General features: G+C 46.6%; 1 protein-coding gene across 3 annotated transcripts in view; it reads right to left on the bottom strand.

Annotated features, from left to right (window-relative positions):
• WDR88 (WD repeat domain 88) overlaps positions 1-23,281 on the bottom strand; it is a 43,360-nt gene that overhangs the window by 19,159 nt on the left and 920 nt on the right. For 2 of the 3 annotated variants that reach the window (XM_045988985.1, XM_045988986.1), the window contains exons 2-6: positions 11,476-11,586; positions 6,625-6,713; positions 5,009-5,072; positions 2,375-2,513; positions 1,179-1,308 (exon numbers count right to left, since the gene is read on the bottom strand). In XM_045988985.1, coding sequence (XP_045844941.1) covers positions 1,179-1,308; positions 2,375-2,513; positions 5,009-5,072; positions 6,625-6,713; positions 11,476-11,586 — 533 coding nt within the window. The remainder of the gene's footprint in view (positions 1-1,178; positions 1,309-2,374; positions 2,514-5,008; positions 5,073-6,624; positions 6,714-11,475; positions 11,587-23,281) is intronic. The other variant, XM_045988987.1, reaches the window with a different exon arrangement.

The following is a 23,281-nucleotide window of genomic DNA, read 5'->3' as shown; positions in this document are numbered from 1 at the left end:
TGTCAAGAGAGAATGAAAGACAGGCAGGAAGGAGGGAAGGGGAAAGTGAATGACCAAGAGGCAGGTAAGAGCGATTTTCCACTAGAGATCCTTTTTTTCCCTTTTAATTTTGTACTGTGTTGCACATTTTATATTTTCAAAAAGTAATTTACATACTTTGGAAATAAAAACATGCAAGGCCCCTTGTTCATAAACTAAGAATTTAAGGACGTTGACAGCAGCGCGTGACATCAAGTGTGGGTTACTCTGTATGGGGGGCCCTTAATCTCTTCCTTTATCTTTTCTTGCTAAAATCTACATTCTCCCCTCCCAAAATCATACAATTGGGTTGATCAAAAATACCAATAAACATTTTGCTCATTTCCCTTTCCACCCCCATGGGGAAAACAGAATGCAGTGGGCTGTGATGCCCACAGCAGGAACCTCGGCCACCTCCGCTCCCCACAAGCCTAACCGCCCCAGGGAAGTGGCCCACGGCACCCCCGACCCGAGTGTCCCTGAGAGTCCCTGTCAGTAACAGAGCATGTGCTGAGCACGCACTGTGGGGCCCGTGCTGAGGACCTGCATGTGCCGTCCTGCTCAGACCTCACCTCTGCTCAGTTTGCAGGTGAGGAATCTAAGGTCCAAAGTCACAGAGGGTACAAACCTGCACACTCTTAACCCCTGGCCAGATCCCCAAGGGACAGCCTGTCCCAGGCCAGCAGCACTCATCACTGAGTGCAGCTGGCAGGATGATGGGGGCATGTACGCATTCTGGGACGCTGCCTCCAGGGTCTGCTGGAGAGGACTGGGCCCCCACCCGGTGGGGGCCACCTGCCAGGGAACTCTCACGTGCCCGGAATGATCAGATTTTCCTTTTGCAGGAGATGCTGGAAATTCACATTTGGGAGGGAGGTGGGGGAGCTCTGCACCATGTTTTCCAGAGTTGGCTCACGTGGAAACAAATGCACCTGAGCCCTGTCCCCACTCACAAGCCACAGCTAGTGATGCCCACCACCCCCACCGCCTGCCTCCCTTCTTCCCTTTCTCCATCTCCAGCCTCCTCCAAGCACCCTTGGCCAAGCTGGGGATGCCCCACGTGGACACCCGATCACAGACCTAAGGTGTGCATGCAGGCCAAATCCAGGAGGGCATGAATGGGGACTCGGGCCCAGCTGCAGGGTGGGGCCCCTCCTCACTTGGTGATGGTAAGCAGCGTGGCCTTCGATGTAACATCCCAGATCTTGATGCTTTTGTCCAGTGAGACAGAAGCCACCTTCTGGCTGTCGGGGTCAAAGCAGCATGCTGTGAGAGACCGGCTGTGATGATCTGAGGCACAGGGAAAGCAACTCATTACCTAGCATTCCATGGGCCTCCCCCAGGGCAGCGACCATATCACAGAAACACAATTCCTGTTTCACAAGGCACTCTACACTCACACAAACATTTCCCGGGTGTCGACCGCGTGCCGGGCTAAGGCTGGCCCGGCCCTGAAAGGTCGAGGAGGGGCCTTAAAAGTTAACGGGGGAACCAGAATGGGAAGAGGACCCCCAGACGAAGGAACGGCAGATGCAAAGGCCCAAAAGTGGGACAGAGCATGGAGAAACGAGGTGTGCAGCTGGAAGCTGGAGGCTGAGGACAGGAAGAGGATGAAGTGAACACGGGAAGGAGAGAGGAATAGCCAGGGGACAGCACCCGCGTGCCAGGTCCGCGCTCAGCCAACAGAAACACAAGGTACACATGGGAAGTCGGCGTGGGGTGTGCGAACACTCCTGCGAGGTCAGGAAGGCCACCCAGCAATGTGTCGTTAATACAGACACCCCAGCGAAGGAGACAGGACGCAGAGAGCAGCCTTTCACTTCTTAACTTTATATGCTTATTGCATTTATTACGATGATTGTGTATTTTTTTATTATTTTACTTGGAGATAACCGTCAATATGCATGCGGTTGTCAGAAATAAGAAAGGGAGATCCTGTGGGCCCGTCACCCAGTTTCCCCCAATAGAAACAGCTTGTTTAAGTGCCGTACCGTATCACAACCAGAAAATTGGCATCTGATGCTTATCATCTTTATAACTGAAAAATACAGATAAAAATGTTATGAAGCTGAGCCTCCACTCAAGGAAAGGTTGGACTTTTAACTGTCCACGTGGCACTGGGCCAGAACACTGTTTCATCTACGACAAGCATGGGGCTAATCCTGTCATTAGCCTGAACCGGTGAGACTCGGGCCAGGTCTTAGCCACTGGTGTTTTGTCAGTGAGGGTCCCGTCTCTCATGAGGCGGCTCATTGCAGCCTCAACAAACAGGGCCACTGAAAGTCACTGTTAGTCAGGAGACAAGTGGCTGGTACCGCAGCAGACAGAACAGAGCAGGGCGCCCCTGCAAACTCACTTTTGATGTATGACACGGTGGTGGTGTTTTCTGCATCCATTATACAGATGGCCCGGTCCACATCCAAGGCTAAGACCACATATTTGCCATCAGGAGAAACTTTGCAGGAGGCTATGAAGGTTTCGTGATTGATCTTCCACTGAATAGGGCAACAATCAAAAGGTGATTTTCTCTCTAGCCCCTCAGTCCAGTAGAACTTTCTTGGATGACAGAAATGTTCCATCGATGCACCATCCAATACATTAACTAGTCTCTGGTCACACGGGGCCATGGGGTACTTGCAATGGGCTGGTGCAAATAAGGAACTGAATTTTATTTTATTTATTTTTTTTAAAGATTTATTTACCTGACAGAGAGAGAGATCACAAGTAGGCAGAGACGCAGGCAGAGAGAGAGAGAGGAGGAAGCAGGCTCCCTGCAGAGCAGAGAGCCCGATGCGGGGCTCGATCCCAGGACCCTGAGATCATGACCCGAGCCGAAGGCAGCGGCTTAATCCACTGAGCCACCCAGGCACCCCAAGGAACTGAATTTTAAATTTGGGTTGGTTTTAATTAATTAAATTAATCAATGTTATTAATGACTCTGTGTCCAGGACAGATGGACAAGGATAGGTACAGCATCTAGTGGAACTGGCCACAAGGTTTTCCTAATGGCCAACTTTTGTCCTACTCAGTAGCGTAGGCAAGTGTTTATTAAGTGCCCTGTGCCTCACACCATTGACAAGACACCACAGCCCAGCCCCTCAGGCCTCTCACATTCCCCCAGGAGAGGCTGGCAACAAACCTCAGGAAGGGGACAATGAGCCACTCAACATTCTAGGAAAGGAGGGCCTCTCTGTATGTTACAAATGATGGTATTGCCATCATGACAGTTATAAAATACACCCACAAATTCTCTGACAATCTTCCTTCCAAAAGGTAGAGCCTAATTCCCCACCCCCTGAGCATGGGCTGGACTCATGTCCAACAAATAGAATATGGCAGAAGTGACAGTGTGGGACCAGGTCATAAAGGAAATCGTGCCTTCCCCCTTGCTCTGTCTTGGATCACTCACTCTGGGGGAGTGAACTGTCATGTCCTGAGGACGCTCAAGCAGCCCTATGGGGGAGAGTGACTGAGGGCTCCTGACCAAAACCATGTGAGGGTGCCATCTTGGAAGGAGAGCCTTCGGCCCCAGTTGAGCCTTCAGATGACTGTAACCCCTGCTGACCTCTAAACTGTGACCTCATAAGAAACCTGAACCAGAACCACCCAGCTAAGCTGCTCCTAGATTTCTGTCAGAAAGTGGGAGATAATAAGCATTTGTTGTTTCAGGCTGTTGAGTTTCAGGCTAATTTGTCAAACAGGGGTGGATAGCTAATTCAGTTAGTTGGCAAGTGGCACGGATCGCTGGTGCACCAAAAATAAATCAAAGCACTAACAAGATGTTTAAAGAAGCAAAAGAAAAGCATCTCAAACAGCAAAACTGGCTGGAGACAAGAGCAGGAAGTGTACAAGAGAAGAAACAAACATTTGGAATAAACGCTCCAAGTCGGGAGTGATCAACGCTAGTCTCATTTTTCCACCAACCCAAGTGGCTAAAACGTTTTAAAAACCATGCTGTCTGGCTGGTAAGATAGTGAGTTCCCCTCCAGTGCAGTGGAGAGGAGCTGGCACAGATGTTCAGAGGATAATTTTTTAAAGGCCATGTTTCTATGCCAAATTAGCAGTAAAATCCAGCTCTATTTCCTTAAAAATATTGCATCATGTGTATAAAATATTACATGCCAAGTTTCCCCATCGTAGTGTTGCTTATGATAGAGAAACATAAAAACAGCCTTAATGTCCTATACCACGGAATAGTGCAACACAGCCTGACTTACCCATGCCATGGAATCCACACGTCCATGAGAAAGGATGACGTCAGTGTGTCCTTACCCACCATTTATTTTTGAGGGGAAAAAAAAAAGTCAAGATCCAGAAGGTATGCACAGAGTGATGATACTTTGCTAACAGAACATACTCACCTGTTTCATCTGGAAATGTGTGCAGACATAGGAGAAGAGATGTCAAGATATTAACTATAATGTCTGGGGTGTTTATGGTGAATCTAAATGGATCTTTGCATGGAGAAGAAAAGAAGGGCAAAGGGAAGGTGACGAGCTCCCTGGGGAGCACCTTCGGCAGGGCTGGGGCTGCGGGAGCACTGGACAGAGAGGGAGGGACTCTCAGGCTGGTTCGGATGGATGGATGGCGGCCCATCCAAGCTCCCCAGAACACTCGTGTTTTCACCACGTGGCCTTTGTCCCACGGTCTCCGCTCTACTTCCGGCCCCATCAAATCCCAACACCCCCATGGGGGAGAGAGACTTTTCCTGCCCAGTCCCCTCAGCCTGGAATGCCATGCCCCATTCTCCCCGACTCCCCCTCCTTGTATATCCAAACCCTTCCCATCCTTCCAGCAAAAGCCCTCCTCTGCCTGCCCCAAGAAGCTTTCCTTCCCCGATGTTCCCCGCCCCAATCACCTGGTGTCCCTGAGAAAATTCTCCTTTTCTGAAAGACTGGTTTCCTGTCCCACCCCAGCCTCCACCCCCAAAAGACCCCCTCCCGGGCCCAGTCAAGAGCCTGCACTGCCACGATGGGCAGACCACACTCACCAGCAGCTTGCCTGTCTCAACGTCCCAAGCCTTCACCGCTTTGTCATAGGACGCTGTGATAATTCTGCCAAGAAAATGACCCAGACAGTTACGGCTATGGGCTCTATGAAAAAAAAAATACATAGAAAATTCTTCATAGAGGAGCGCCTGGGTGGCTCAGTGGGTTAAGCCTCTGCCTTCGGCTCAGGTCATGGTCTCAGGGTCCTGGGATCGAGCCCCGCATCGGGCTCTCTGCTCGGCGGGGAGCCTGCTTCCTCCTCTCTCTCTGCCTGCCTCTCTGCCTACTTGTGATCTCTGTCTGTCAAATAAATAAATAAAATCTTTTTAAAAAATTTTTTAAAAAAAGAAAATTCTTCACAGAAAATGTAACGTCGGACCAAGATTGCAAGTAATGCCTGAATCTTTCTCAAGATGTTCCCTGAGCCCCTTCCATGACCTTCCTGGAAACAGATGGAACCCCACGCCAGGCACCACTGCTCCCTCTTCCTGAGTCCCTCAGCCACCCACATATGTTCCTCCATCTTCAGGGCATTAAAGGCACTGTGTCTTCTCTCCTGCGGATGACGGTCTTCTTCTGAGGGGACACCTACCACGGACCACCCCTTTCCTTCTCTGCTCACAGGGCTGTCTTTTTACAGAAACACTTTGACGGCTCACTTCATTCTAAAATGTTCTCTTGTACATTTAGTAATAACATAAATGTACCTTTGTCCATACTAATATACATGTACCTCTCTCCCGTTGCATGTTTCTGTGACAATCTGTGTGCCCCATGGAAGATGGATTCCCACGTGAGTTTTTACTGGCTTTGTAGCTGCTGCTCGGGGTACAAGCAAATCTATTTTAAAGCAAAGCCCCTTGGGACACTGGGTGGCTCAGTCAGTTAAGCATCTGCCTTTGGCTCAGGTCATGATCCCAGAGTCCTGGGATTGAATCCCTCATCGGGCTTCCTGCTCAGCAGGGAATCTGCTTCTCCCTCTGCCTGCCCTTTCTCACTCTCTGTCTCTGTCAAACATATGAATAAAATCTTTTTTTAAAAAGCACCTTGTGTTTTATTTATTTTTTTAAATGATTGTATTTATTTATTTGTCAGAGAAAGAGAGGGCATGAGTGAACACAAGCGGGGGGGGGGCGGGCAGAGAGAGAAGCAGGCTCCCCGTCGAGCAAGGAGCCTGACGCGGTAATCGATCCCAGGACCCTGGGATCACGACCTGACGCTTAACCGACTGAGCCACCCAGGCAGCCCAGCCCCTTGTGTTTTAAAGGCCATCTCATGTCCTGGCCTCTGTTTCCCCTGTGAGATGCCACCTAGGACTCAGTCCTCGTGGTCCCCCGCAGCTTCAGCTTCAGGCCATGGGTGAGACCATGAAAAAGCACCTCTGTGAGAGAAAGGCAGACTGGCTTTGTCTGAGCCACCACACACACTGTCTTTTCAGTACTTTTTCCAAGAGTGGCCATATCCCCTGGACCCTCACAACAGAACATGGGAACTGTAGGGACAGAGGTGGGAGAGGGGGAACGTAGCTGCCAAGAGGACAGAGCAGCGTCCCTGGCATGCTGCACACGGGCTTGCGCCCTCACTCCACCTGTCGAGTGCCAGACGAGGGAAAGGTCACCTTCTGCTGTCAGCTGTCACACTGCACTCCAAGACGGGAGCTTTGGGCTTGTGATCAAAATCCCGAATAATGAAGCCATCCACAGCATCCTCAAACCAACAGGAGAGAGGGAGAGAGAGAGAGAGGTCGCTGAGCTGCTGGTGGACATCGTGCACTGAGCTTGTGGGAGAGCCCCTGGTCCCATGCCCTGCGCCCTGCTCCAAAGGGCAAAAGAACTTTCTAGTTCTCCCCAGAGCAGCAAGGGCACCCTGCCCATCCCCCCCCGAACGCCCCCTCCCCTGCATAGGCACAAGACCCAAACAGCCCCTCTGGGGGGCAGGGCCAGAGACGATTTCCTCCATCTCTACTGGCCCAAGGGGCTTGGCAGAATCTCGCAAGACATTTCAAGAACTTGTTAAAAGTTCACACCCTTTGGCCCAGCAGGGCTACTCTGCATGGTCTCTCCTAATAGGCAGAACTATGGTCAAAGATGGGTGGGAAAAGTTCACCGGGCATTAGAGGGGATGCCCGGGCACAGCAGCCCGGGCCACCTCAAGGGAGCAGTTAAATGAGTTTCAGCATGCAACAGTGGGCGCCAGCCATGGTTAGCAAGCTGGCAGTTGGTGACTGGAGAATACGATGAGATCGAAGCCAGGCAATAACTTGAGAACAGGGAGAGAAGAAAACAGGGCGCCGAAGTGAAAAGCGCCCCTTGTGGCAGAGTTGAAATAGTTTCAGTTAGAAACGCGCCAGGAAAAAAAAAAAAGAAAGAAACCCGCCAGGAGCTTTTCAGGATAAGCTGCGGGGGAAAGTCCCCATGAAAAACAGGTTAATGGTAAAGCAATGAATTCCTAGAAAGGTGGTAGGTTGCTGGGTGACAATATGGAGCTTGGGAGCTTCTGGGCTGATGGGGGCAGGCCTGGGACAGTACTTCCTGACGGGCAGAGCCCACTGTGCGTTGAGAGCCCAAGTCGAGGGGCGCCTGGGGGGCTTAGTTGGTTCAGCATCTGTCTTCAACTCAGGTCATGATCCCAGGGTTCTGGGATTGAGTCCTACATGGGCTCCCTCCCTCTGCCTGCTGCTCCCCCTGCTTGTGCTGGCTCGCTCTCTGACAAAGAAATAACTAAAATCTTAAGAAGAAAAAAAAAAAAGCCCAAGTCGTGCTGGAGGGCAAAGAACCCTAAGTCAGGGGGTCCCCAAGACCACCCCCAGGCTCAGTGATTCTCCAGGACCCCCACCGGACCCTGCAGATAGTCAGACTCACAGCTAAGATTTACTACAGCAAAGGACACAAAGCAAAATCAGCAAAGGAGAAGGAGCCTGGGGTGGAGACCAGGGCAAGCCTCCAAGAGTCTCTCCCACTGGGTCACACAGGACACGGCTAATTCCTCCACCAACCCCATTGTGGTAACACATGTGATGTGTCATCTATCTAGGAGACATGCCTGAGCCTTGGGGCCCAGGGTTTTGGGGGGATTCTCCAGCATACACCAAAATCCAGACTCCCAGAAGGAAAGCAGGTGCTCGGCACGAACCACAGCTTATGCCAAAAGTCTGGGTAGCCTGAGCTTCTTTACCATTTAGCGGATTGCAGGACACCATGGGCCAGTCCGGCTCCCAGATACCGGCCAAGGCAGCCTCGCAGGCAGTCTCACACCTGCTATGTGAACCCCATTCTGCACAGACCCAGGCCCTCAACTCCCTCTCCGTTAAGACCTGAAACAGTGGGGGGTCGTGTTTGCGGAACCCAGCAGGCCCTAATCAGAGGCAGAGGGAGAGAGCAGGAATCCAAAGAGGCCTTTGCCAGGACAGGACACATCCAAGCCATAAGCCTGGGCTCACAAGTCTACTAGCTCGGGAGGAGAAAACGGGTCTGGGCAACCTGCGTGTCATCCAGCCTCCCTGGCTGGTGCGTGGCTCTAGCACAAACATGGAACCAAGAAAACGATCACTGTGGGGCCTGGGACTGCGGTCTTCGCAGATTCCCCGGGCAGGCTAAAGGCAGCCCTGGAATGGACCAGCGTCCCGCAGGGTCCAGGTGCAGCTTCAGCATTTGATAGTGACCCCTGCTGGCCAGGATAAGGAACGGCACCCGTAGACGGAGAACCCTTTTAGAACAGGTGCACTGCTGTGAAGAGAATCATTCCGTGAGAGGCAGATGGCAAACAAGCCAGATTTTGTTAGGGAAATCCAAAGCAGTGGAAATGTTTCTGTTTCGTACTGAATGTTTCTTTAAATAAATAAGTGCCCGCTTCACCTGGCATTGGGAGGCAAGAACCCTTCTGCGGACTCAGATAATTGACTCAGATAATTCAAGGCGGGGGGGGGGGGGGGGGGTGGCGGGGAAGAGGAACTGGTCAGAGTTTAAATGAAGGGGAAAGAGGAGCTTTTTTCCCCCCAATAAATAGTTGGAAAATAGGGAAATGTGACAATACCCACAGCTCAAGTTTAAAACGGTTATATAAACAGTGTTTCTTAATGGTCTCAATTTCGTAAACACGGGTATACATGTGGAAACAAGAAAAAAATAAACTTATATTCCAACATTCTCGTAGCACTTAACTCCAGGGTTGTGAAATGACGGCTCTTTTCCTCTGAGTTGCGAGAAAAACCACCAAAGTTGCTATTTCTTAATGACTGGTAAGAGGCATGCTGATACTTAGAGGGATACTGGATTAACAATGATTTTTCCCAGGGCACCTGTGTGGCTCAGTCGGTTAAGCATCTGACCCTTGGTTTCTGCTCAGGTCATGATCTCACAATTGTGAGATTGAGCCTCTCTTCAGGCTCCACACTCAGCACGGAATCTGCCTGAGATTCTCTCTCTCCCTCTCCCTCTGCCCCTCTGTCCCCCCCCCCCCACTCTCTCTTTCTCTTTCTCTCAAAAAGAAATGATTTTTCCCCCCAGCTTCTTCATACATGTGTGGACTTTGCAAACTATTCACAATGGTCCACAGTGAGGATGAAGGGAGCTTCCAAAAGATTAAATCAGATGCTTGGGTTCTGGGTGCGGCCCAAGAGGAGGGACAGGAGATGGGAGGTGACAGGAGTGGGGAGAGGAGGGAGAAGCAGGGGGACATTCTGGCAACAGGAGAAGGCAGTGTACTCGGCAATGGCAGGGAGGGCTCAGGAATGGCAGCGGCACTGGGGCAGGGAGAGCCATGGGAGGAGCCATCCAAAGGGCAAAGGTGAGGAAAAGAGAACCAGGAAGACAAAGGAGGACTTCTTGGAGGAGGTGTCAGTGGGGCTAGCCAAGGCAGACAACTGGCGACTCTGGTGGGGGCTGGGGTTCGGGGCATGATGGGAGGCACAGGGAGGGGCCTGGGGAAATTGGCAGAAGCAGGCAAGGCCATGAGCAAGGCTGGTATTGGGACACTGGGACAGGCTGAAGCGACTGTATCTTGGATACACTGGTGTGGGCTAGGCACCTGGCCACTATGTGGAACCAGGGACATCTCAGTGGATGGTCTCTAATCTTGGAACAACTAGAGAAAAACAAGAGGATGTCCCCTTTTAGACACAAGAGCCTTTTGGCCCCAAAACAGGCAGATCTCCCGTTTTAGAGACTTTTGGCCCAAAAGGGAGTCCTTCCACTGGTTCAAAAGGTGAGAAGAATGTGGAGGGGAGCTGAGCTGGCCAAGCATGATGCACACTTGTAAGCTGCTCTCCCCCTCCCCTGGGTGATGACAACCCACAGAGCCCCCTCACCCCTGGCTTCTCAGCCTCCCCAGAGAGTTGGGAAAGGCTTTAAGACTCTCAGAGGAACCGAAAGTGTTCCCAGAAGGAGCTCGTGGGCCGCAGCCAAGGTGAAGAGTGGATGCCTGTTGGGGCCGGGCATGGGCCAGGCTGGCCCTGGGGTAGCCCCAGCATGAGCTGGACCTGGAGAGTTTCAGGGAGGGCCAGGGGGTCACGTGATCAGCCAGAGTCACACAGCTGAATAACTTGGACCATCACCAAACCCTCCTGCTTCATCTGCCTGGCCCTGGTACTACCCACTGATGATACAGAAGATGACCACTGTGGTCATCTGGAAGGTGAGGAGCTATCCTTCACCTGATTACCCAAACCAGAACCCAGGAACCAGCCCAGATTCTTTTCTATCCCCTCTCGCCCCGGAAGCCAGTGGAGATGGCAAAACTCAGAATGGACTGTCAACCCCCCGGGGCCCAGACCCAGCCACACAGTCTTCTGTGGCCTGGCCCCTGAGGGCCATTGCCATCCCCTATCCCCGCTCCCTCATCCTCCTCACTGACTGGCAATACCCCCAGAGAGGCCTTCCAACACCTGCTGGTTATGCCCAGAGGCTTTGAAAAAGTTCTCGGTGGCCACATCTCTGCAACCTCATCTGACCATCTCACATCCCTCTTCCTTGTCCCCATTTCCGGAACGTTGGGGCACTGAGCCATACTCAAGCTTGCCCCTCCCAACCAGCCCTCATGGACAGGTCCCCGGCCTGGCCATTTTTCTGTCTTCTATGACCACCTAGGCCTGGCCATACCATCTCTGTGAACAGAAGTGGATTTTCCAAATGAGAAGGAGACCCAAAGAGAGGCCACAGTGCAGAGATCCCAGGCACAGTGGGAACTGTCCAACAGTAGGTGGGGCAGGGGGCCGAGTCCCGCCAGGGGTCCGCATCCCCCGCTCCTACTGTTTCCAAATCAACAGGCTGCCAGCAACCACATTAAATTCATCTCTCTCCAAAGGCTTGACACTAGGGTTGAACCCTCACTTCTCTTCTCCTTCTGCATTTTGCTCAGAAAGTTCTCTCCAAGTCTTTGGGATCCTTGAGCATCTGGGAACTCTCCATAAGATGGGGCCCAGCTTCTCTCCCCTCCTGGGATGTTCTCATCCCACCCACACCAGGCCACCTACCCACAGCTTCAGGGTACCGTCATGGGAACAGCTGAGGAACTTTGTGTCATCCGCACAGAAGCTACAGGAGCTCACAAGGTCCTTATGCCCCCTCAGAATTTTAAATGGGATCTGAAAAAAGAGAGAGACTGAATGAGTGCAGCAGGTTACAAAATACAAACTAATAGCGAAAAATCAATCATTTTTCTATACAACTGGAAAAAAAGAACTAAAAAAAATTCCATTAAAGGCATCAGAATAGGAATACATTTAATTAAAAAATATAAGTGTAAAACTGATACTCTGAAAATCACAGAACATTGTTGGAAGAAATTTTAGAAGACCCAGAGACATGAGAAAGCAGCCCATATTCACGGATTAGCTATTAGTTCACTATTGTCAAGATGAGAATACCTTCCAAGATGATCGACAGAGTCAGCAGTGTCCCCTCAAGATCCCAGCTGACCTCCTTTCCAAAACTGACAAGCTGATCCGAAAACTTATATGCATGCTCAAGGACAGCAAAATAGCCAAAACATTCCTGGAAAAGAACGAAGGTGGAGTACTCACACTTCCCAATTTCAAACCTTATCACCTAAAAAAAAGTGACCATAATCAAGACACAGTAGTTAGTTGCCTAAGAACAGACATAGGGATGGGTGGAACAGAGTTGGGAATCCAGAAATAAGCCCTCGTGTTTTAGGTCACTTGCTTCCTTAACAAGGGGGGCAAGCGATTGAAAATGGACAGATTTGTCTTTTCAACAGATTGTGCTGAGACAAATAAAATCCACCTGCAAAAGAATGAAGTTGAACCATTGCCTCACACCATCTACAAAGATTAACTCAAGATGGATCAAAGATCTCAACGTTAGAACTAAAACCTCAAGACTCTTAGACACACACATAGTTGTAAATCTCCGGGAACTCCCGTTAGACAGTGTTTCCTTAGCTCCCACGCCACATCCACAGGCAGCGGCAGCAGCAACAATGTGAAACTGGGCATTATCAAAATTAAAAACCTATCCTTCAGAGGGCACTATCAGGAAGGTGAAAAAACAGCCCACACAATGGAAGAAAACTTTTGGAAATCATATACCAGATGAGAGACTTGTATCTAAAATACAGAAAGAACGCTCAAAACGCAACAATAAAAAAAAAAAAAGAAACAACCCAATTTTAAAATAGGCAAAACATCGGAATAGGCATTTCTCCAAAGAAGGTATGTCAATAAGCTCTAAGCACGTGGAAATGTGGTCAACATCCTTAGCTATTAGGAAAATATAAATCAAATATAAGTTGAGGGGTGCCTGGGTGGCTCAGTCTGTTAAGTATCTGATTTTGGCTCAGGTCATGATATTGGGGTCCTGGGATCCAGCCCCAGTTTGGGCTCCCTGCTTGGCAGGGAGTCTGCTTCTCCCTCTCCCTCTGCCCGTCCCTCCACCCAAGCCCGCGTTTCTCTCTCTTTCTCAAATAAGTAAAATCTTAAAGGGAAAAAAAAAGACCATATTGAGATATACTTCATATCCACCATATACACTAGGATGTTACAATAAAAAAGTCAGATAATAACAAGTGTTGGCAAGAATGTGGAGGACTCGAACTCTCACACATGGCTGGTGGGAATGCAAAATGGTGCCATTCCTTTGGAACACAGTTCAGTAATTCCTCAAAAAGTTAAAACATGGGGCGCCTGGCTGGCTCAGTGGGTTGAGCCTCTGCCTTCGGCTCCGGTCATGATCCCAGGGTCCTGGGATCGAGCCTCACATCAGGCTCTCTGCTTAGCGGGGAGCCTGCTTCCCCCTCTCTCTCTGTCTGCCTACCTCTCTGCCTACTTGTGATCTCTCTCTGTCAAAAAAAAAAAAAAAAGTTAAAACATATGTGTTCATATATGATCCAGCAGCTTCACTTCTAAGTGTACACCTAACAGAAATGAAAACATGTCCACACAAAAATTTGAAAATAGATACTCATAGCAGTATTATTTGGAATAATAAAATAAATGGAAACCATTAGAATATCCATCCCCTGATGAACATAAAATGAGACATATTCCCACAATGAAATATGACTAAGCAGTATGACAGGAGTGAAGGACTTCTGATTTCTGGGCTGCCGTGCAAGAAGTTTGGAAACCACTGCTCCATTTGCACAACAAATTAAAAGCCGAGCAAACTGAGAAATCAACAACTCTTCCTAGATTTGAGTGCTGTCCTCAAAATTGGAGTAATGGGCAAATACAAAGAATCCCATATTATAGGTCAGAAATCCAAGAGCAGCAACCTCCACGGGAATCAGGCCCAGGATTGGGAAACCTGACCTGTAACAGACAAGTTGCTGGGAGTGCAGCATGGATAACGTTGAGAGTTAAAAACTCCAGGGGGACCCAGCCATGAGGGGCCCTCACTCACATTCATATTAGCGTTATCTCCAGTAGCAAACCTGGTCCTCACAGTGGCTGGAAGAGGGGGTAAAGAATTGCTTTGAAATATTCCATGCAGCATTATCAAAGCCTAACTGACCTGGGGGAAGGGAAATATTCAACCCTTGCCAGCGCTAGCCATACACATAGAAGGAAGGAAATACCCAGCTCCCAGCCGCTCTAGCCATCCAATCCCCCCAAACCTTAGGGTGGGGGGGAGGAAGTGCAGACTGAAAAGCACCCATGACATTCACAATCCTGAGGCAGAGCCCCACTGAAAGACTGAGACGTAGTCATAGGACTGTAGACTTCTTCTCTGCCCGCTACATATTACTAAAGGCTTATTTACAGCTGTTCCTTTTACCCAGTACATTATGTCTGGCTATCAGGGGGAAAAAAATGCAATCCGAAGAGGCAGAAAACATAGCTTGAAGAGAAAGCACAAACCTAAAAACAAAACCAGACCCAGATGTGCCAAGGATGTTGGAATTATCAGACCAGGAACTTAAACATCTGTGGTTAATATGCTAAGGGCTCTAAGAAATGTAGGAAACAGCACGGAATGTAAGCAGAGGTGGAAATTCAAAGACAGAACCAAACAGAAATGCTAGAGATCAAAAACACCGTAACAGATCAAGAGTATCTTTGATGTGTTCATTATTAGACTAGACATGGCTGAGGAGAGACTCTCTGAGCTTGAGGATATATCAATAGAAACCCTCAAAACTGAAAAGCAAACAGGAAAAAAAAAACACTTAAAGAAATGAGACAGAATTTGCCAGATCCAGGGGAGAACTACAACAGTGTAATATATGCACAATGAAAATACCAGAAGGAGATGAGAAAATGGAAGAGAAAGATTTGAAACAATAATATTTGAGAATTCCCCCCAAATTAATTTCAAATGCCAAACCACAGATCTAGGAAGCCCAGAGAACACCCAACAGGATAAATGCAACAAACAAACAAACAAACAAACAAACCCCACTATACCTAGGCATATCATTTTAAAGATCCAGAAAACTTAAGATAAAAGGACATTGCTGAAAGCAGCTAGAGGAATATCATGCCTTGCCTATAAAGGAGCAAAGATAAGAATCACATCCACCCTCTCAGAAACCATGCAACCAAGAAGAGACTATAGTGAAATATTTAAAGTATTGGGGGGGAAAATTCCACCAACCTAGAAATTTGTATCCTGTGAAATTATCCTTCAAAAGTGAAGGATAAATACTTTCTCAGACAAAGAAAAATTGGGGAAACTTTGTTACCAATAGTCTGTCTTGTAAGAAATGTTAAAATTTCTTTAGAGAGGAGGAAAATGATATAGATGAGAAACTCAGATCTACACAAAGCAAGGAGAGCACCAAGGAAGGAATATGTGAAGGTAAAATAAAAACTTTGTTCTTATTCTTAATTGATCTAAGTTTGTTCAAAATAATAATAGCAATAATGTTAAAAAATCAACAATGTATTATATATAATTGATATGATACATATTATTATAACAATATATTATATATTATATAATTAACATATGATTATATATATTATATATTTCATATATATATAATGAATGACAGCAATGATACAGTGGACATGAGGGAGAACTTAGAAATATTTTGTTATTTTAAATTACTGACACTACCCAGGAGTGGTATAGTTTTGTTTGAAAGTGGACTTGGGGGGCGCCTAGGTGGCTCAGTGGGTTAAAGCCTCTGCCTTCAGCTCGGGTCATGATCCCAGAGTCCTGGGATCAAGCCCCACATCAAGCTCTCTGCTCTGCAGGGAGCCTCCTTCCTCCTCTCTCTCTCTGCCTGCCTCTCTACTTACTTGTGATCTCTGCCTGTCAAATAAATAAATAAAATCTTAAAAAAAAAAAAGAAAGTGGACTTGGATTAACAGCAAATGTATATTGCAAATTCTTGGGCAACCACTGAGAAAAGAAAAAAAAGTGTATCTGATATGCTAAGAAAGGAGAGAAAATGGAATCACATTGAATGTTCAGTTAAAGCCTCAAAAGCTAGAAGAGTGGAAGACAAAAATAGGAACAAGAAACAAAAGCAACAAAGAGAAAACTGTAACAAATATGGCGGATATTCATCCAATTAGATCAATAATCACTTCGAATGGTCTGAATGCACCAGTTAAAAGAAAGATTGAATGGTCTGAATGTACCAATTAAAAGAGAGATTGTCAGAGTGGATGGAAAAATGGGACCCAATGATATGTTGTCTACAAGAAACTCACTTTAGATACAAAGACACATTCAGATTAAAAGCAGGAGTGTCTGGGTGGCTCAGCTGGTTAAGCATCTGACTCCCAGGGTCCTGGGATTGAGCCCCGCATTGGGCTCTCTGCTCAGCAGGGGGCCTGCTTCACCCTCTCTCTGTCTCTGCCTGCCACTCTGCCTACTTGTGATCTCTCTCTGTCAAATAAATAAATAAAACCTTGGGGCACCTGGGTGGCTCAGTGGGTTAAGCCGCTGCCTTCGGCTCAGGTCATGATCTCGGGGTCCTGGGATCGAGTCCCGCATTGGGCTCTCTGCTCAGCAGGGGGCCTGCTTCCCTCTCTCTCTCTCTCTGCCTGCCTCTCTGCCTACTTGTGATCTCTCTCTGTCAAATAAATAAAATCTTTAAAAAAAAAAAATAAATAAATAAATAAATAAAACCTTAAAAAAAAAAGAAATGCAAGATAGATTCTATTGACATTAAAAAGATAGTTAAGAGATATTATGAATAACTCTATTTCCACAAATTTAATCACCTGAAATGAAATAGACTAATTTCAAATTTGAAATGAAATGGACTAATTCCTGAAAAGGCACAATTAGGCAAAAGTCACACAAGAAAAATTAGACAATCTGAGTAGGTGTTTATGTAATAAAGAAATTGAAATAGTAACTAAGGTAATTAGTTCCAGGCCCAGATGGGTTTACTGGTGAATTCTACCAAACCTTTAAGGAAAAAATTACACCAATTCTCTACAATCTCTTTTAGAGGATAGAAGCAGAGGGAATACTTCTTAACTCATTCAGTGAGGCTAGCATTACCCTAATACCAAAACCAGATAATGACACTTAGAAGAAAAGAAAACTACAGACCACTATCTCTCATGACCATAGACATAAAAATCCTCAACAAATATCAGCAAATTAAATCTGACAATGTATAGAAAGAATTATACATCATCACCAAGTTGGATTTATCCCAGGTGTGCAAGTCTACTTCATTATTCAAAAATCAATTAATGTAATTTATCACATCAGTAAGCTAAAAAAGAAAAATCATATGACTGTATCAATAGGGGCAAAAAAAAGCATTTGACCAAAATCAATAGCCATTTATGGTAAAAAAACTCTCAGCAAATTAGAAATAGAGGGGAACTTCTCAGCTTGCCAAAGACTATCTACAAAAACCCTACAGTTAACATCATACTTAATGATGAGAAGTCCTGTCTTTCCACTAAGATCAGGTACAAGGCAAAGGCTTTCCCTCTCACCACTCCTTTTCAACATTGTCCTGGGACTTCCAGCTCATGCAATAAGACAATTAAAATGAAATAAGAGGTATAAGATTGGGAAGGAAGAAACAAACCTGTCTTAACGAACAGATGACATTAGCACCTATGTAGAAAATCCAAAAGAATCAACAAAAACTCCTGGAACTAATAGCAGTTTTGGCAAGACTACAGAATATGAGGTTAATATAAAATAGAAAAATCAATCACTTTTTGCTATGCCAGCAATGAACAAATGGAATTTTTTAAAGATTTTTTTAATGTTTAAAAGACTTTATTGGGACGCCTGAGTGGCTCAGTTGGTTAAGCCACTGCCTTCGACTCAGGTCATGGTCCTGGGGTCCTGGGATCGAGTCCCGCATTGGGCTCCTTGCTCGGCAGGGAGCCTGCTTCTTCCTCTCTCTGCCTGCCTCTCTGCCTGCTTGTGTGTACTCTCTTGGCAAATAAATAAAAAATCTTTAAAAAATAAAAAAAAAAAAGACTTTATTTATTTGAGAGAGAGAGACACAATGAGAGAGGGAACACAAGCAGGGGGAGAGGGAGAAGCAGGCTTCCCACAAAGCAGGGAACCCGATGTGGGGCTTGATCCCAGAACCTCGGGATCACGACCTGAGCCGAAGGCAGACACTTAATGACAGGTGCCCCAAGATTTTATTTTTTTTTTTTGAGAGAGAGAGAGAGAAAGAAAGGAAGCACAAGCAGGGGGAGGGGCAGAGGGAGAGGCAAACTCCCTGCTGAGCAGGGATTTCCCCATGCAAGGCTCGATCCCAGGACCCTGGGATCACGACTTGAGCTGAAGGCACACGCTTGACCAACTGAGCCACCCAGGCACCCCAAACAAGTGGAATTTTAAATTCCACCCTACAAAATTAAATATTTAGGCGTATATCAAACAAAATATGTGTAAGAGATATAGGAGAAAAACTATAAAACTTTGAGGAACAAAATCAAAGAATTAAATCAATGGAGATCTATTCCATGTTCATGGATAAAAAGACTCAATATTGTCAAGATGTCAGTTCTTCCCAACTTGATCTATGAATTCAAGGCAATCCCAATCAGAATCCCAGGAAGTTGTTTTGTGGGTGTTGACAAAGTGATGATAAAGTTTATGAGGACAGGCAAACGATCCAGGAGAAGAAGCACTGACACTACACCGCTTCAAGACTTACTCTAAAGATACAGGGATCAAGACAGTGTAGTACGTGCAAGGACAGAGAAACAGATCAATGGAACAGAATAGAAAGCCCAGAAACTAAAATAAAACCAACTGCTCTTTGATAAAGGGTCAAAGTCAACACAATGGAGAAATGACAGTCTTATTGCTGGAACAACTGGATATCCATATGTAGAAAACTAAATCGAAACATCCACCTTACATCCTTTACAAAAACACAAAATGGATCACAGACCTAAATGCAAAATGCAAATTTAAAAAAAAACTCCTAGATAATAATATAGAAGATCTAGGTGATCTCGGGTATGGCAATGACTCTTTAGATACAATGCCAAAGGCACGGTCTATGAAAATAACAACTGATGAGCTGGACATAAAAACTGAAAGCTTCTGCTCTGTGAAAGACAGTGTCGAGAGAATGAGAGACAAACCACAGCCTGGGAGAAAACATTTGCAAGAGACACATATGATTAAGGATTATTATCCAAAATTGTCAAAGTTTAGTAAGAAAAACCACCCAATTAAAAAAAATGAGCCAAGACCTTAACAGACACCTCACCAAAAAAGATATATGTGAATTACATGTTATTTTACAAATAAGCATGTGAAAAGATGTTCCACATCATTTGTCATCAGGAGTTTGCAAATTAAAACAACACTAAGATTCCACTACACACAGGGCTGCCTGGGTGGCTCAGCAGGTTAAGCCTCTGCCTTTGGCTCAGGTCATGATCTCAGGGTCCTGGGATCAAGCCCCGCATCCAGCTCTCTACTCAGCAGGGAGCCTGCTTCCCCCTCTCTCTGTCTGCTTGCCCCTCTGCCTGATTGTGATCTCTGTCAAATAAATAAATAAAATCTTAGAAAAAAAAGATACCACTACACACATACTTAACGACCAAAATCTGGAACACTATCAATACTAAATGTTGGCAAACATGTGGAGAAACAGGAACTCTGACTCATTGCTGGTGGGGATGCAAAATGGTACAGCCGCCTTTGAAGACAGTTTGACAGTGTCTTATAAAACTAAACATACTCTTCACATACAATGCAGCCATCATACTCCTTGGAATTTATCCAAAGGAGTTTAAAACTCTGTCTACACCAAATCCTGCACATGGATGTTTTTCCAGCTTTATCCATAATTGCCAGAACTTGGTAGTAACCTTGAAAAACCTGAAGATGTACTTTGGCAGGTGAATGGATAAATAAACTATGGTGCATCCAAATAATGGGATATTTTTCAGCGCTAAAAATAAAGAAGTCACCAAGCCATGAAAAGATACATGAGTCATAAAAAAAAAAAAAAAAAAACATTCAGGAAACCTAAATGCACATTACTAATGAAAGATTCAGTACATTCATTCATAGACTCAGGACACTCATTAGCAGACTTCAAATTACTAATGAAATTACTAGTGAAAGAAGCCAGTCTGAAAAGCCCACATAATGTATGCATCCAGATACAGGACATTCTGGAAACTATAGAGACAGTACAGAGATCAGTGGTTACCAGGAGCTGGGAGCTTTGGAGAGAAAACAGGCAGAGCCCAGAGGATTTTTAGGACAACGCAATTACTCTCTATGATAACATGACTGTACGCGTTGGCATATATTTTCCAAACCCACACAAAGTACAACACCCAGAGTGAAGCTGTCACGAAAACTGCAGACTTCAGGTACCATTGTAGGATCATCAGTTTTCCATGTATTTCACTTAGGGGAGAGCGTTCATGAGTTCATGCATGTGTGGAGGCAGGGGATGCCAGAAATATCTCCATCTTCTGCTCACCTTTGCTCTGAACCAAAAACTGCTCTAAAGAACAAAATCTATTTATGATACATAGAACATGTGTATTTATTATACACATATGGACTTTTTTTAAAAAAAGATTTATTTATTTGACAGAGAGAAAGATCATAAGCAAGCAGAGAGGCAGGCAGAGAGAGGGGGAAGCAGGCTCGCTGCCAAGCAGAGAGCCCAATCCCAGGACAGGGGCTCAAGCCCAGGACCCTGAAATCATGACCGGAGCCGAAGGCAGAGGCTTTAACCCACTGAGCCACCCAGGCGCCCCTATTATATGCATATATATGGACTTTTTTTTTAAAGTACTTTTTAAAAATATTTTATTTATTTGACAGAGAGAAATCACAACTAGGCAGAGAGGCAGGCAGAGAGAGAGGAGGAAGCAGGCTCCCTGCGGAGCAGAGAGCCCCATGCGGGGCTCGAACCCAGGACCCTGGGATCATGACCTGAGCCGAAGGCAGAGGATTTAACCCACTGAGCCACCCAGGCACCCCATATATGGACTTTTAAATAAAGGAAGTATGAGTACCTCCTGCAGCATGGATGAACCTCGAAAACATATAGAAGGAAAGGGAGCCAGTTACAAAAGACCACATGCTGTTTGATTCTCTTTCTAGGAAAGTTCTAGAAGAAGCAACTTCATAGAGACAGAGAGGGAATCAGTGGTTGGCTCAAGCTGGGAGGAAGGCCTGATGAGAAATAGGATGGGGCTTCTTTCCAGATGACGAAGTGTTCTACAGTGATGTGGTGCGGTTGCAAGACTCTAGGAATATGCCGAAACCCCACACTTTATATGGGTGAACTGCGCACTGTGTGAGCTACATCTCAATAAAGAGGTATTTTTAGAAGGGAGGAGGGATAGAAGAAGCAAACCTGAAATGGTCCACTGCCCACCCCCCATGGTGTGTAGGGGATGTGTGTCCCCCAGACGCGACCCCTTCTGTCATGGGTACCCGGATCCCTGGTTATTGGGCGGCCGCCTCCAGCTCCATGTTCTGCAGCTGCCTCGGTCTCCAGGCCCAACTCCTGGTTTTCAATCTCTCGTGGCAAAAACAGAGCTTAATTATGGGCATAAAAACCAGCAGGGGGGCACCTGGGTGGCTCAATGGGTTAAGCCTCTGCCTTCGGCTCAGGTCATGATCTCAGGGTCCTGGGACCGAGCCCCGCATCGGGCTCTCTGCTCAGCAAGGAGCCTGCTTCCCCCTCTCTCTGCCTGCCTCTCTGCCTACTTGTGATTTCTCTCTGTCAAACAAATAAATAAATAAAATCTTGGGCACCTGGGTGGCTCAGTGGTTTAAGCCGCTGCCTTCGGCTCAGGTCATGATCTCAGGGTCCTGGGATCGAGTCCCGCATCGGGCTCTCTGCTCCACGGGGAGCCTGCTTCCCTCTCATTCTCTCTCTGCCTGCCTCTCTGCCTACTTGTGATCTCTCTCTGTCAAATAAATAAATAAAATCTTTAAAAAATAAAAAATTTTTAAAAAAAATTTAAAAAAAAATAAATAAAATCTTTAAAACAAAACCACAAAACCCAGCAGGAACGGGGTGGGGGGCATCCATCAACCCCATTATCCTTTCTGGGGACGCCCATTCCGTGTTTTTTATCTGGGCATAGTACTTTCGGGGTTCACCAGGGAAAGAGCCCCTGAGGCGCTGTGGAGAGACGTTCCAAATACACAGAGACATATTCGGAGGCACTAACAAAAATGGCATATAGAAGACAGTCCAATTTTTGTAAAAACCACAAAAAATATCATTTTTTTTAATATATGTAGCATTGCTTCACTTGATCAATAAAGATGTCATAGCCTCATCGGGCCTTGATCTAGGCGCTGCAGGGCCGGTGGGAACCAAGGGGAAAGACCCCAGGTCAGGAGCGAGAGTCCAGGGCTCATGGGCATGGCAGACTCCTCCTGCTCCCTAGGGGAGTGGCATGGCAGTCCCACAGCCAGCACGCAGGGCCAGCTCAGGGCCCATAGGAACCATACAGGCCTTGACATCCACAGGTCACATGGCAGGCGGACAACAGGGAGATGAGCCATTTACAAAACAGAGCGTGGGGGGGCGGTGCAAAGGGAGATTTTTTTCTTTTTGCTGGAGGGCTCCCCCGAGTAATGTTGTCCTCAGAGAAGCATCATTTCTTGAGTCTTTGAAGGTCTGAAGAAAATATCCTTCTGTTGCCTTCACTGGGGATCAGCAGTTGGGTCAGGTAGAGAATGCTTAGGTCAGAAACTTTCCTCTGGGAGAAGTTACAGACCTTCTCAACTTCTGTCTTCTTCATGGGTCACAAAAGTCTTAGGTCAAAAAAATCATAAGCCACCTGCATGTGCATCCACGGGAGACTGGTTAAAGTCATTAGAAGACGGCCAGCTGGTGGGATACTACCAGGGAAAAGGAACAAGGAAGTTGCTTCTTTATGATATGGAAAGATCTCTAATACATGCTAAGTCAAAAATTTTAAAACTATGTGCATAAGGGGTCTAAAGTAAGGGGGCGGAGATATACACGTATGTACTCAGAAATGCATAAATAATCTCGGATACAGAAGAACCTAGAAACATTTCTTGCCTCTGCAGAGAGAAATGGGGCAGTGAGGGCAAGGCTGCTATGTTAGGGAGACCTCTTAAAAAAAAAAAAAGGCAAAAAAAAAAAAAAAGGCAGAACATTTTAAATCTATTGAATTTGAATATTGGGGGTGTTCTAGTGAGAACTTCTGTGCATCCTTTAATTTTACTCAAAAATCAGAATAAATATCGTGACTAAAAACGCTGACACACACTTTGCTGGGAAAGATCACACAGCCAGTCAACAATCCTCATTGTGGGCTCTGCTCCCACGTGTCCTGAGGGCCAGCCACGAAGCCCAGCATCTCAAGCTGATCCGTTGCTTCTGGGCTAACTGCTTCA

The sequence above is a fragment of the Meles meles genome, chromosome 19, assembly GCF_922984935.1.
Source record: "Meles meles chromosome 19, mMelMel3.1 paternal haplotype, whole genome shotgun sequence".
Taxonomy (NCBI): domain Eukaryota; kingdom Metazoa; phylum Chordata; class Mammalia; order Carnivora; family Mustelidae; genus Meles; species Meles meles.
This window is presented reverse-complemented; position numbering and strand designations above follow the sequence as displayed.